The sequence below is a fragment of the Megalobrama amblycephala genome, linkage group LG9 (genome assembly GCF_018812025.1).
Source record: "Megalobrama amblycephala isolate DHTTF-2021 linkage group LG9, ASM1881202v1, whole genome shotgun sequence".
Classification (NCBI taxonomy): domain Eukaryota; kingdom Metazoa; phylum Chordata; class Actinopteri; order Cypriniformes; family Xenocyprididae; genus Megalobrama; species Megalobrama amblycephala.
Genome location: NC_063052.1, coordinates 11,171,190 through 11,185,128, shown reverse-complemented (window position 1 = coordinate 11,185,128; position 13,939 = coordinate 11,171,190). Strand labels below are relative to the sequence as shown.

The following is a 13,939-nucleotide window of genomic DNA, read 5'->3' as shown; positions in this document are numbered from 1 at the left end:
CGACCTGTTATCCCACATTAAATAGCCTATTAAGAGCACTGTACTTTTGCTGTAGACTTATAACATATTTTTGGTCTGAAGCTGTATAGAATATAACTCACAAGCATGACACTTGTAAATAAAATATTAAGATTAAATTATAACATAATATAATTTTATTTAAAATGGATAATAAAAATAATAGGAACTCTATCGGATGCTAAAATCATCATAGTAGAATGATTTCTGAAGGATCATTCCTGCCAGACCACTTTCTGTATACAAATTATGAAGAAATGGAATTGCTGTTGCGTCAGTTAAGCTTTTTCCATAAGTTGAATAGGGAAGGCGTAGGATGTAGCATAAGCATTTTGAACTGCGAGAGTTTTACACTTTCTTCGTAAGTTGAATACGTAAGGCGTTCTGGCTGAAGCTAGATATTTTACTTCGTAACTTGTTAAATATGTATATTTTTTTTACACAAATGCATCACTTCACTTCAGAAGGCCTTTATTAACCCCCCAGAGCTGTGTGGAGTACGTTTATAATAGATGGATGAGGATGGAGGCACTTTCTTCAGCTTCATACTCACTGATCCCACTCACTGCCATTATAAAGCTTGGATGCATCAGGATATTTATTAATATTTCTCCGATTGTGTTCATCAGAAAGAAGAAAGTCATATACACCTAGGATGGCTTGAGGGTGAGTAAAGCTTGGAGTAATTTTCATTTGAAAGTGAACTAATCCTTTAATACTACACACTGATGTATATTGGCCACCAATATTTATTGGCCAATTTTTGATTAATTAAAACCACCGGCATATCGGCTATAGCATGAAAAAGCCTGATATAACAAACAGATGAAGGCAATGAGTTGTATAATGTCTGTTGCATAATCCAAATTGTTTTCTCTGGGTAAATTTATTAAATATATGTCTAAACAAAATGAAAACTGTACAAAATGTAGTTTGTCAGGCATGCATCGAGAAAAAAAAATCATATAAGTGATGACTTAACATGTGAGCCATGTACTCTGAATAGGAGTATTTCGGGAACAGTGAAAATGCCTGCAGTCTGGTTTGGATAAAGACCATGAAAAAAAAAAAAAAAATCACCATTTGCAACGAGGGGGTGGCACAGCTAAGGGTTTCAACACTTAATTTGTGCCTCTCTTATATCTGTAATGTTGGCTGGGCATGTAATTTACATGCCCAAATAATCATAATAATAATAAAAAATATTTTCATGATTTATCACAAATTTGTCAAATCAACTTAGATAATTAATGTGGTTCAGATAACATCATAATTTGAGTTTCTGTTGATTAAAACAATCGTCTTCATTGTATTAACTCAAATTTTTATTTCAATGAACTCCAAATTTTAAGGCAACCAGGTAACTTACTTTTTTAAGTTAAACCAACAATTCTTTTTTACAGTGTAAACTTCAGTTTATCTGCTTGCTGTCCACTTTCAAATGTCCACATTTAAGCTGTCATTTCCCTCAAATATACCTCAACTGTACATGAGACAAACATGTGACAGACTGACAACCTCAAGACACTAACCATGCAATTTGCTATACCACAATCATGCCATCATGTCCTTGTCTAGAGGTACAAAAAAAAAAAAAGTCACAATTTGCATTAAAAATGTGAAGTGAAAATGTTGACAGTATATTATTTTGTTGTACTAATTACAAAGAAACAATACTGATAACAATTAAATTGTGAAATTTATTAACAATTCCTGGTGAAAACTGACATTTTTAGTGTACACTGTGTGTGTGTGTCTATATAGTAGACACAGCCTGGGAATATTATATTTCGTTTATATATCGAATGTGTGTCTATATTTCGTTCGTCTATATTTTTTTCCATAAATCATTACTATTGGTCACCCTTTTTGTCTGTCTGTGGGTTTTTTAATTATTTATTTGTATTTATATATTTAACCAATGAAAAGCATTACAAAGGAACTCAATGCATTCATGGTAGGAAACTCTGTTATTGCTTGATTCTTGGGTAGGTTGAGTCAAATAAAATTTCTCAAGCAAATTGGCACATCATGTAAAAATTAGCTTGACGTATATATGTTCAAAACTGTGGACTTTGAAAAGGACACATTACATTGATAAACAATGAGACCAGAATGATTGTATTGATCGATGATTGAGGATCACGTGACACTGAAAACTTTAGTAATGATGCTGAAAATTCAGCTTTGCATCACAGGAATAAATTACATTTTCAAATATATAAAAATAGACCACAGTAATAATATATATTTTTTAACTGATTTGAATTATTAATTACGAATTTAGTTTTAAATATATGTTTGGATGAGAGGAAGTGATCCTCTCACTACATCTGTAAGGTTCTGTCTTACTCTTATTCCCATTCTTTTATATTCTATTACAGCCTGTTCATACAAGGACTTCTGCATGTTTAAAAACTCATAAATTCTCATTTTTTTATTTTAGCAAATCAGGGGGAATTGAAATGACTATTTATGATAAATTTCCTGTTTTTATAGTGGGAGGAGCCATATGTATACATATAAGGTGTATAGTCAGAACATCACAGCACAGCTCAGACAGCAGCAGAACACAATCCACAAAGAAGAAACCCAGCCCGTGAGCAAGGTAAATGTTCTTATTCTCACTGTCAATCAATCTATTATTGACTTTAGACCTGGTCACATTATCTGTAATATCACACGTTAAAGCAGTCTTAATAATTTCTAAAACGCAGTAGGCCTATATTTACAATTTTTTCATGTCATATTTTCAGATGGTTCCAGTGTTGATGTTACTCATGGCAGCTCTTGTAGCTGCAGATGAGACACTGATGGATCTCTCAGGCCCAGTAGAGTCTGACAGTGACTCTGTCTCTGATGTGTACTGTGATGCTGTTACTGCATGTCCTGATGGAACAACATGCTGTCTGAATCTTTACGGACAGTGGGGCTGCTGTCCATACCCATTGGTAAGTAAATGGATTATTCTATAATACTCTAATCATATGAACATGTAACGTTTGTTTTTTTCTGCCCACTACTTTAGGGTCATTGCTGCAGAGATGGACTTCATTGCTGTCCTCATAGTTCTTACTGCGATTCAACATCAAGCTATTGTGTGAGTGGAAGGTTGAGATTGCCATCTTCTCCTCAGCTGGCCTCCAAAGCTATCCAGAAAACTCAGGTATGTCAGTACTCTATCTATGACTCCAAAGTAAAGAAACCCGCAACCAGAAATGCAGACTATCATGTAACACTGACCTGACAATGGCCTTGACCATCTTTACAGACAATGTCATATGATTTCTAATCAACATTTGCTGCAAACAATTAACATTAAGCAATAAAAAAGGAATATGATGTGACTTTTGGAACAACTAAAGAAATGTTTAGGGTTCAAAAACATTCTATTTTCTTGATTATCATAAATAGTAATTTTAGTTTTTCCCTCCATTTGTTAAAGTAAACAATGGGGCAATACATTCTGGGTGGTTTAAAAGCAGAAATATGCTTTAGTTAATTATATTATACTACATAAAGCTATATAAGTTTGAGCTGTAAAAATATAAATGGTTCATTTAGAGATTTTTCTAAGCAGGTGAACTTCTGGTTATGTGTTTACTAACATAATTCCTGTGAATTGAAATGACCAGGATCTTGAAAGGCAGACAGAGACTAAGATTGTTCACTGTGAGGGAAATGTCTACTGCCCAGCTGAGAAGTTCTGCTGCAAGACAGCGACTGGCCAGTGGGGGTGCTGCAGCGGTAAAACAAACTTCATGTTGCTGTATTAATCATGCCTAATCATCAAGCTGAAAGAAATGTGGATGAATTATAGATTTAATATAACAATGTAAAGTTTTTTGCTTGCTTATATTAAAAGTTGTATTTCTATCTTTTATAGGGTTGGTGTTGTAAGTAAACAACTCCCATGACTTCAGTGAACCTCGGTGAAGAAGCTTTCAAACTCTTGAGAGAATAGATTAATCCAACATCCAAACTGAATTAATGTCTAATAAAAATGAATGGAATTACAGTCAAATTGATTTGTCATTTAATAAATGATTGTTTTGAGAAAGTGTTTGCATTTTTAATCATCCATCCATTTATGGTATTTTGGTATGTATTGATGTTATACCAAACATGGATGGCAGAGATGTAAAGAGTATCTGAAAACCATACTTAAGTAAAAGTACTGATACCTTACATCGAAAAATTATTCCACTATAAGTTACAAGTAACCAATTCCAATACGACGTGAGTAAAAGTCTTAAGGTATCTGATTTAAACAGTACTTAAGTTTTTTACTCATGCTGAATGTAGCTCGGAGATGCACTAGTCCTGCGAGACATGAAGAAACAATTGATTTGTAAGATGAGAAATCAAGTTTATTTTCTGAAATCAAAATAAAACTGAACATCTCAATGTTGCAGTAAAACAAGGTCGACACAACAACCTTTTAAAAGTCTACAAACTCTCAAGTCTCAGTTAAGCTCAAGTGCACAGAAAGGCCATAAGTAAACTAATAACCTTCAAAACAATCTTGTCAGTATAGCAGATAAATAAAATAATGTTAAGTAAAATTAAATAGTCAAAGTCTACTGTATGTGCTGGTTTGAGCCTCATCACCAGCTGCAGTCATTTCCTCATCTAATAAATAAAACATCTGCGATCAGAAACAACCTGCTAATGCACTCACATTCACGTAAAGTATCCTTGTAGAGAAGTTTTAGGTGAGTAAAGGCAAAATGCACAAGATATAGTACCTTCAATGCCCTTAGATGGCGATATCGCTTCTTTATATCAGAAACAAACTGCTGCAGAAAAAGTTAGCTGCCATGAAAAATGTCATTTGTAATTGCATTACTCATCAGAAATGTAGTGGAGTAAAAAGTGCATTTACTTGCTCAAAAATATAGTCAAGTAGAAAGTAAAAGTAGCGAATATCTGTCATACTCAGTACAACTACAAAGTAGCCAAAAGATGCTTAAGTACAGTAACTAATTACATTTACTCAAGTACTTTACACCTCTGATGGATGGTACATGGATGGAATACCATACATGGTATTCATGAATGAATAAATGTTTATGAATGAGTCTTTTAAGGGAAATCGTTCTCCTTCATGTCAATGCACTGACTAACTCATATTTCTCCTCAGCTACATTCAGAATAGAATAGCCTACTAGCATATTACTGTCCAACTTTATGTTGTTGTAGCATATAGTATGTATACTATGCAAAACATGTATTGTTTCTGTATGCATTGAACATAAAAGATGATAATGCCATTGGAGCAAAATGACCTCATGTGACAAAATGCTTATGATGCTTAAAGGGGACCTATTATGCTAATTTATATACGTTTATGTGGTTCACTACAATATGTTTACATCATTTAATGTTCAAAACACTCATAATTTTTCTTATAATTTACATTTTTGCAGCAATCATCAATCTTTCATCCTCTGTCTGAGCGCTCTGTTTTATGTCGGGTACACAGTGCACACTGCATGATAATAGCCCCAATTTTCACTCACCAACAGATTTGCCTGAAATCGGAGGCAAAGCGGTGCTCATTCATGTGAGTGCCAATTGTGTAGTGAGTAAGATCAAAGACACAATATGACAGAAATAACAATTGGCGATGACCTACAGCGAATGAGAGCACAAAATAAAGGGCAAAGGAAAGTTCAGCTGGAGGAGTCATAGACCTGCAACTGAACATCAGCAAGCATGGTCTGAAGCTCATGGTGCAGGTGCACTTAAGGCATTTCAAAATCCACTTTTGCTGGTTTAACGACAGAAAAAACCTAGTGTCTTAATGAGTCATGGGTGTGTTTTGGGCGTAACGTGCAATAAACCAATCAGAGCGTCATCTCCCATTCCCTTTAAAAGCCAGGTGCACTTGCACCATGATGGATTCGCTATTTACATGGCGGAATACAGACACCCTCAACCTGACGAGTTGGTTTAAATACATGTGTTATTGCCACGACTGGTCAAATAATTAGCCAACTTCATTCGTCAATACTGCAAATAGGTAATTCTGATACATGCAATGACTATCCATTAAGACATGTAGGCATTTTTATCTTTATCTTTTACATTGTAATCCTTTTATTTTAATATTTGGCATGTTTGTGTGCTGCTGCGCATCCCTGTGTGTGTAACAAACGAGTGTACAAGTGTTGTGCACCTGCACATATTACTAACGTGCCCTATAAATAACAAAAAAATACTGCTCCACTGACTTTAAAGCAGGTTTTTGTTGGTCAATGCTGCAGTCGTTTTCAGTTTCAGCCTCAAAATAGCAACACGCCAACAATGCACCTGAACACACCTCGTTTTCAGACCAGCACGCCCAAGGGCGAACAGATGGCCGTGAGTGCATTTGCTATTTAAACAACGTGGGCACTGGACTTGAAAATGATAACTGCGTCAGGCTGAAAGTAGCAAAAAACACTTTTTTGGGCCCCAAAAGTGCAAAAGGAAGAGCAAATTCACACCTGTACAGTAGAGGGCGCCGCTCAAATAAACTGCAGGAAAAGGTTTAATTGGATCATTGATAATAAAGCGAGATTAAATACAATGTATGTTTGTATTATTTAAAGGTGCCATAGAACGTCTTTTTAAAAGATGTAAGTCTAAGGTGTCCCCTGAATGTGTCTGTGAAGTTTCAGCTCAAAATACCCCATAGATTTTTTTAAATTATTTTTTTTAACTGCCTATTTTGAGGCATCATTAAATATGAGCCGATTTAGGCTGCGGCCCCTTTAAATGCTCACGCTCCTCGCCCAGGGAGCTCACGCTTGCCTTAAACAGTGCATAAACAAAGTTCACATAGCTAATATAACCCTCAAAATGGATCTTTACAAAGTGTTCATCATGCAACATGTCTAATTGCGTAAGTATGGTATTTATTTGGATGTTTACATTTGATTCTGAATGAGTTCGATAGTGCTCCGTGGCTAAAGCTAACATTACACACTGTTGGAGAGATTTATAAAGAATGAAGTTGTGTTTATGCATTATACAGACTGCAAGTGTTTAAAAATGAAAATGACGACAGTCTTGTCTCTGTGAATACAGTAAGAAACGATGGTAACTTTAACCACATTTAACAGTACATTAGCAACATGCTAACAAAACATTTAGAAAGACAATTTACAAATATCACTAAAAAATATCATGATATCATGGATCATGTCAGTTATTATCGCTCCATCTGCCATTTTTCGCTGTCGTCCTTGCTTGCTTACCTAGTCTGATGATTTAGCTGTGCACAGATCCAGACGTTAATACTGGCTGCCCTTGTCTAATGCCTTGAACATGGGCTGGCATATGCAAATATTGGGGGCGTACACCCCGACTGTTACGTAACAGTCAGTGTTATGCTGAGATTCGCCTGTTCTTCGGGGGTCTCTTAAACAAATGAGATTTATGTAAGAAGGAGGAAGCAATGGAGTTTGAGACTCACTGTATGTCATTTCCATGTACTGAACTCTTGTTATTTAACTATGCCGAGGTAAATTCATTTTTCAATTCGACGGCACCTTTAACTTTTGCAAGTTTGCATAATGTTCTGAGTTTGCATTTCACTGTTTTTATTCATTTGAGGAATAGTGAATCTGTTTTTGTGCAAGTGAGATGAGTAAATACATGCCCACATTTAGAACTACAATAACCATCATGTTTACAAAGCTCACACAGCCTCGACACATATGCTGCCTTCACGTGCTATGGGAAATTTCATAATTCCCACTTCAGAAGTCGTGATTACGAGCTTATTTTCGGAATGAATCATGTAAGACACCCGGTTTATTCCTCCCTATTTATTGGGAAAATCTTAAAATTATATTTAGTGTCCCATGTACTGACAACCATATAAACATTCACGATGCTATCTAGATAGTCAGTTTGCTGACGATTCTATAATATCGGTCAAATAATACAGGCTATTTTCGCTGTGTATAAAACATAAAATACACTTCAAATGATTATTCATATATGTAAATATGCACTACATCAATAACAAGACAATCTATCTATTATAACTAATAAATCATACCCGTCACAGCATTAGTTCTCCACTCCCCCATGTGTAAAGTTTATGGCAAACCCATCTCGGGAATTTGGGAATCAAAATTATTTCTGAACTTCCCAGTGGTAAACACGACATCAGAGGGCATTTATGTGCAATTTTTACCTAGAAAACTCATATTTACGATAATTCTGCATTACTCCCGATTTCTCTCAACATGGGGACAGGAGAGGTGTCAGTCAATAACTGGGAAAAATCCAAGGTTTACCATGCATCATCTCGGAGTAACAGTATACATGCTTGGAAATAAAGCTTTGTGTATTTAAATCCATATGCAGTCACTGAGCCTTATTTCTCTGAATAAGTTGTGAAGTGGTCAAGACGCACACAAATAGCTAGACTCCACCCACCATTTACTTAAGCCAATCAGATAACAGCCACATTGCTGACCAATTGTTGCACGCTTTCACCCCAATCAATCAATCAATCAATCAATCATGATTTGCCTTACAAACAGGTTTGTCTTGATTTTAGAAATGTTTAAAAATCCCTGCTGTGATCCACAAATGTACAGGAAGCAAACCACAGATAAATCCCAAGAAAAGTGTAACCGAGGTCCTACTTGCCCTGCTCTTCGTGGGCTTCGAACCTGGGTCTCCGGTGTGGGAGTCGGACGCTCTAACAAGGAGGCTAAAGGCTGCAACAGCATCAGTTGCTAGAGCATCTCTTGAGATCAGAGAAGTGAGGTTTACTTGCACAGCAACTACTAGCTGGCCTCTGTTACACAAAGTTGTTTGTGTCAAAGTGTGCAAGCCATTGTAAAATACACACATGCACACATACTCATTTAGATACAAACCTCACATCTCTTAAAGGTGATAGAGAGGATTTTTTCGTCGACTGAGAATCCAAAAACTGTTAGTGAGAATTTCAAAGGAACGCCTCCCAAAACTCGTGCACGAGTATTGGAACACGAGTGTTTACCACCGGCATTCGCTGTGTCGTGTTTTTTGGATTCATTATGTCGGACTCACCGCAGGTAACTCATAATCTGCAGTTGTTACTCCTGTCTCCTGACAAAAACATTGCATGCGGCGCCTGTGGAGTGTGGAAAGTTACTGGAGCGCCGCGCTCGTCTCTCACAAGGAACGTCACGGCAGTGATTGACAAGCCAGAGGGCCAATCGTTTACGCGATGATCGTGTAAACGATTGGCTGATGTTTTTAAGGCCCTACCTCGTGCACAGATGATGTATATTAATATTATTACTTTCAGTGCACCTAATAAATAGTCTTTTATCAGTTAGTAAAAGACAGTTTCAAGTAATATTGCAAAAATGTATAAAACAAAACATCCTCTTTAGCACCTTTAACATCTGTCTCTGTCATTACAGGGTATGTTTTTCCTGTTTTTCTTTGAAGCTCAACACACACTGCAGCTCAGTGATCAGTAGACATACACAGTGATACAATGGCACCATCTTGAGGTTGATCGTGGTACACACAGACTGATAAATGACTGGGCGCAGGAGAAGATTCTTACAGGAAGATCTCTCACACAAAGTGAAAAATACAAAAAGGGTCCATGATTAAGTGCATTTATAAATAGGTATATAAAGTATATATAAGGTAGGCCTACACTACCATTAAAAAGTTTGGGGTCGGTAAAATTATTTAAAGTTTTTTAAAGTCTTTATATGCTCAACAAGGATGAAAAAAGAAATCCTTCAGAAATCATTCTAATATGGTGATTTATCACAGGATGCTGACACTTATGTTCCTGTCCTTCTTATGTTCAGTTGGCATGCACACAACTTCAGTTTTTTTTCCCTGGCTGTGCTTTCTTGTCATTTGTCGTGTTTGGAACATGCGGTCTGGATCCTGACTTCCTGTCTAGTCTGGTTTCGCTCCTGTGTTGGGATCCTGATGCCCACGCTCCATGTCTATTCTGTGTTCTTGTGCATATGGCGGGGGTTGTTTCCCTTGTCATGTGTGTTGTTTTGTGTGTTAAAGTCATTGATATTCTGTAAAAAATAATAAATATCAAATGTGTAAACTTTAACACCATTTATATGTGAAAACCTAAATTCTTTTAAATTTATGAACACAAATCACATAATCTGAAATGGTGCATTCCCACTTATTAGAATTGATAAAATACTTTATTAAGCTCAATAAACTGGAGTTTTATAATCATTTTAAATTCTTAATTTATAATAGGCCTATAAATAGTTTAAGGATTAATTCAGTTTGATGGAATTTTACAATTAATTGAAATGCGTAAACCTTAAACATGCTTAAATATTTTTTTGAGTGCAGCATTGTAGATGATATCAGAAAGTTCATGTTCTGGGGGATAAAAAAGCATTTTGTGGACGACACTAATATTATTGTCTAGCTCAAAATATTATAACCAATGCAAACAACAGAAATGCACATAAATTAATTTCACTGACCGAACAGTAAATAAAAGGAACTTCTGCATTTGTATGAGTCAAATCAAGAGAATTTGGCAATAAAAGCCCTAGGATATGCATTATTTTTAATTTCTTGTTTTTTCCCTGACCTCGACAAAGTTTTATTGTGAACTCAACATAACGAAAGATGTTTTCTTGTGATTTCAACATAATGGAATTTTTTTTTCTTGTGATCTCTACAAACATCCGACCTGTTATCCTACAGCAGCACTAATTCAATTAAATTGCCTATTAGAAGCACTGTATTTTTGCTGTAGACTAATGTTTTGGTCAGAAGCTGTCCTACATGAAGAATAAAACTCACAAACATGACACTTGTGAATAAAATATTAAGATTAAATTTGAATTTAATATTATTTTATTTAAAACGGATGAGAAACTGACAGGGAAGAGAGGAGATTATTGAATAAAGTAGTTATTTTTGTTTTTTCGCAGAAAAAGTACTCTCGTAGCTTCATAAAATTAAGGTTGACCCACTGTAGTCATGTCGACTATTTTAATGATGTCTTTAGTACCTTTCTGGACCTTGACATTGCTGGTTAAATTGCTGTCTATAGAGGAGTCAGAGAGCTCTTGGATTTCAATGAAGGTCTTACAGGTTTGGAACGACATGAGGATGAGTACAGAATTTTTCATTTTCATTTTTCTACAATGCACTGGCATATCAGCCACCACCAATGTTAATTGGCCAATTTTTGATCAATTTAAAACCTAAAAGCCAGATATAACAAACCGATGAAGGTTGTACAATATCTGTTGCATAATCCACCTGTTACGTGTACTGGTAGAAGGATGAGGCAGATAAGGATTTCCACAATAACACACGTTCTTTTAATAAACAAAGGCAAGGAATACCAAACATACACACTAAGCAAAAAAAGAGAACGGACCATGAGTGAAGGGAGTGAGTGCAATATAAAGGGAGTGCTGATAGAGTCCAGGTGCAGGTGATCCGTGATGATGGGGAGATGACGAGGGAAGTGAGTGCAGGTGTGGAGAACAGGAGGATACTGGGAAATGGAGTCCAGGGAACAAGGGATCTGTGACACCACCATTCTAAAATAATTAGTAAATATTAGTGTATAAATAAAATAATTAATAAAATAAAAACTGTACAAAATATAGTTAGTCAGACATGCATCAAGTAAAAAATCATGTGAGTGATCACTTAACATGTAAATTCACTGTTTTTACAGTGGGAGGAGCCATGTGTATGTAAATATAAGGCATACAGTCAGAACATCACAGAACAGCTCAGACAGCAGCAGAACACAATCCACAAAGAAGAAACCCAGCCCGTGAGCAAGGTAATGTTCTTATTCTCACTGCTGATCAGTCTATTATCAACTAGACCTTGTCACATTATCAGTAATATCACATGTCAAATGCAGATGGAAAAGGTTATTTTATATGTTTTCTTGGTATTTAAAAATGTATTATAAAAATTATTTTATATTTTCCTGTATTATAATAATATTTTTATATTATATTATACACATATTTTCATGTCATATTTTCAGATGTTTCCAGTGTTGATGTTACTCATGGCAGCTCTTGTAGCTGCAGATGAGACACTGATGGAGCTCACAGGCCCAGTAGAGTCTGACAGTGACTCTGTCTCTGGTGTGCGCTGTGATGCTGCTACTGCATGTCCTGATGGAACAACATGCTGTCTGAATCTTTACGGACAGTGGGGCTGCTGTGTGTACCCAATGGTAAGTGAATGGAAATACAAAATTGTTTTATACTCTATTCATATTAACATTAACTTGTTTTTTCTGCCCGCTACTTTAGGGTCATTGCTGCAAAGATGGACGTCATTGCTGTCCTCATAGTTCTTACTGCGATTCAACATCAAGCTATTGTGTGAGTGGGTGGTTGAGACTGCCATCTTCTCCTCAGCTGGCCTCCAAAGCTATCCAGAAAACTCAGGTATGTCAGTACTCTATCTATGACTCCAAAGTAAAGAAACCCGCAACCAGAAATGCAGACTATCGTGTAACACTGACCTGACAATGGCCTTGACCATCTTTACAATGTAACATGACTTCTAATCAACATTTGCTGCAAACAATAAACAGTGAGCAAAGTGACTTGATGTTCAAAAACATTATGTTTTCTTGATTATCATAAATAGTCATTTCAAATTCATCCCTCTGTTTTTGTTTTAGGTGGTTTAAAAGCAGAAATGTGCTTTAGTTCATTATATTATGTTATTTGAGCTGTAAAAATATAAACGGTCCATTTAGAGATTTTTCTAAGCATTTTAAACTTCTGGTTATGTGTTTACTAACGTAATTCCTGTGAATTGAAATGACCAGGATCTTGAAAGGCAGACCGAGACTGAGATTGTTCACTGTGAGGGAAATGTCTACTGCCCAGCTGAGAAGTTCTGCTGCAAGACTGCGACTGGCCAGTGGGGGTGCTGCAGCGGTAAAACAAACTTCATGTTGCTGTATTAATCATGCCCAATCATCAAGCTGAAATAAATGTGGATGAATTATAGATTTAATATAACCTATATTTATAATAAAAACGCATGGAATGTAAAGTTTTGTGTTTGCTCATTTTACAAGTTGCATTTCTATCTATTATAGGGTTGGTGTTGTAAGGAAACAACTCTCATGACCTCGGTGAACTATCAAGACTATCAAAGTGACAGAGGCTTTCAACATCCAAACTTAATTCATGTATAATCATTAATAGAATTACAGTCAAACTGATTTGCCATTTAATAAATGATTTGAGAATGAGAAAGTGTATTTTTAATCATCCATCTACATGGTATTTTATTCATGGATTAATCAGTGTTTATGAATTAATCTTTTACTGGAAGTATTTGCACTCATATTTCTCTTTACTGAAGTCTCCTCAGCTACATTCAGAATAGAATACCCTACTACAACTTACTGTTGTTGTAGCATATAGTATGTATACTGTGCAAAATATGTTGTATTGAACATAAAAAGATAATTTTGCCATTGGAGCAAAATGACCTCATGTGACAAAATGCTTACGATGCTTATAGAATAATTATGCTAATTTACATATATATCAGAGTCATTGTTTTGTCTCAAGATTCACACCAGTATTTTTTTTTAGGGTACATTTATAAAAGCTACTTAAATATACTAATTGAACTAAAGCCTAATCCTGGTTTAGGCTAATCCCTGTCTGTGAAACCAGGCCTTTATGTAAAAAAAACCTCATTATTTTTCTTATAATTTACATTGTTAAAATAGTCAACTGTTTTTAACCCTCTGTTTTATGTCGGTACACTGCATGATATTAGCCCCGATTTTCACTCTCCAACAAATTTGTGAAAATCGCCAACAAATGCATCACTGATACCTATGAAATATTAGCATGCTAAATATCTGGACCTGTCTGCAACTCAAAGTTATGCAGTGTGAAATGTG

General features: G+C 35.6%; 2 protein-coding genes across 2 annotated transcripts; both read left to right on the top strand.

Moving 5' to 3' along the window:
* Positions 1-2,517: 2,517 nt before the first annotated feature.
* Positions 2,518-4,078, top strand: LOC125274965 (progranulin-like). The gene is made up of 5 exons (XM_048201554.1): positions 2,518-2,626; positions 2,775-2,969; positions 3,047-3,184; positions 3,654-3,765; positions 3,905-4,078. The coding sequence occupies exons 1-5, from the start codon at positions 2,531-2,533 to the stop codon at positions 3,916-3,918; spliced, it is 555 nt and encodes a 184-aa protein (XP_048057511.1). The 5' UTR covers positions 2,518-2,530; the 3' UTR covers positions 3,919-4,078.
* Positions 4,079-11,680: 7,602 nt separating this feature from the next.
* LOC125274967 (progranulin-like) lies at positions 11,681-13,273 on the top strand. The gene is made up of 5 exons (XM_048201556.1): positions 11,681-11,827; positions 12,041-12,235; positions 12,315-12,452; positions 12,842-12,953; positions 13,118-13,273. Exons 2-5 carry the CDS (start codon positions 12,041-12,043, stop codon positions 13,129-13,131), a joined length of 459 nt encoding a protein of 152 aa, XP_048057513.1. The 5' UTR covers positions 11,681-11,827; the 3' UTR covers positions 13,132-13,273.
* The last annotated feature ends 666 nt before the right edge of the window (positions 13,274-13,939 follow it).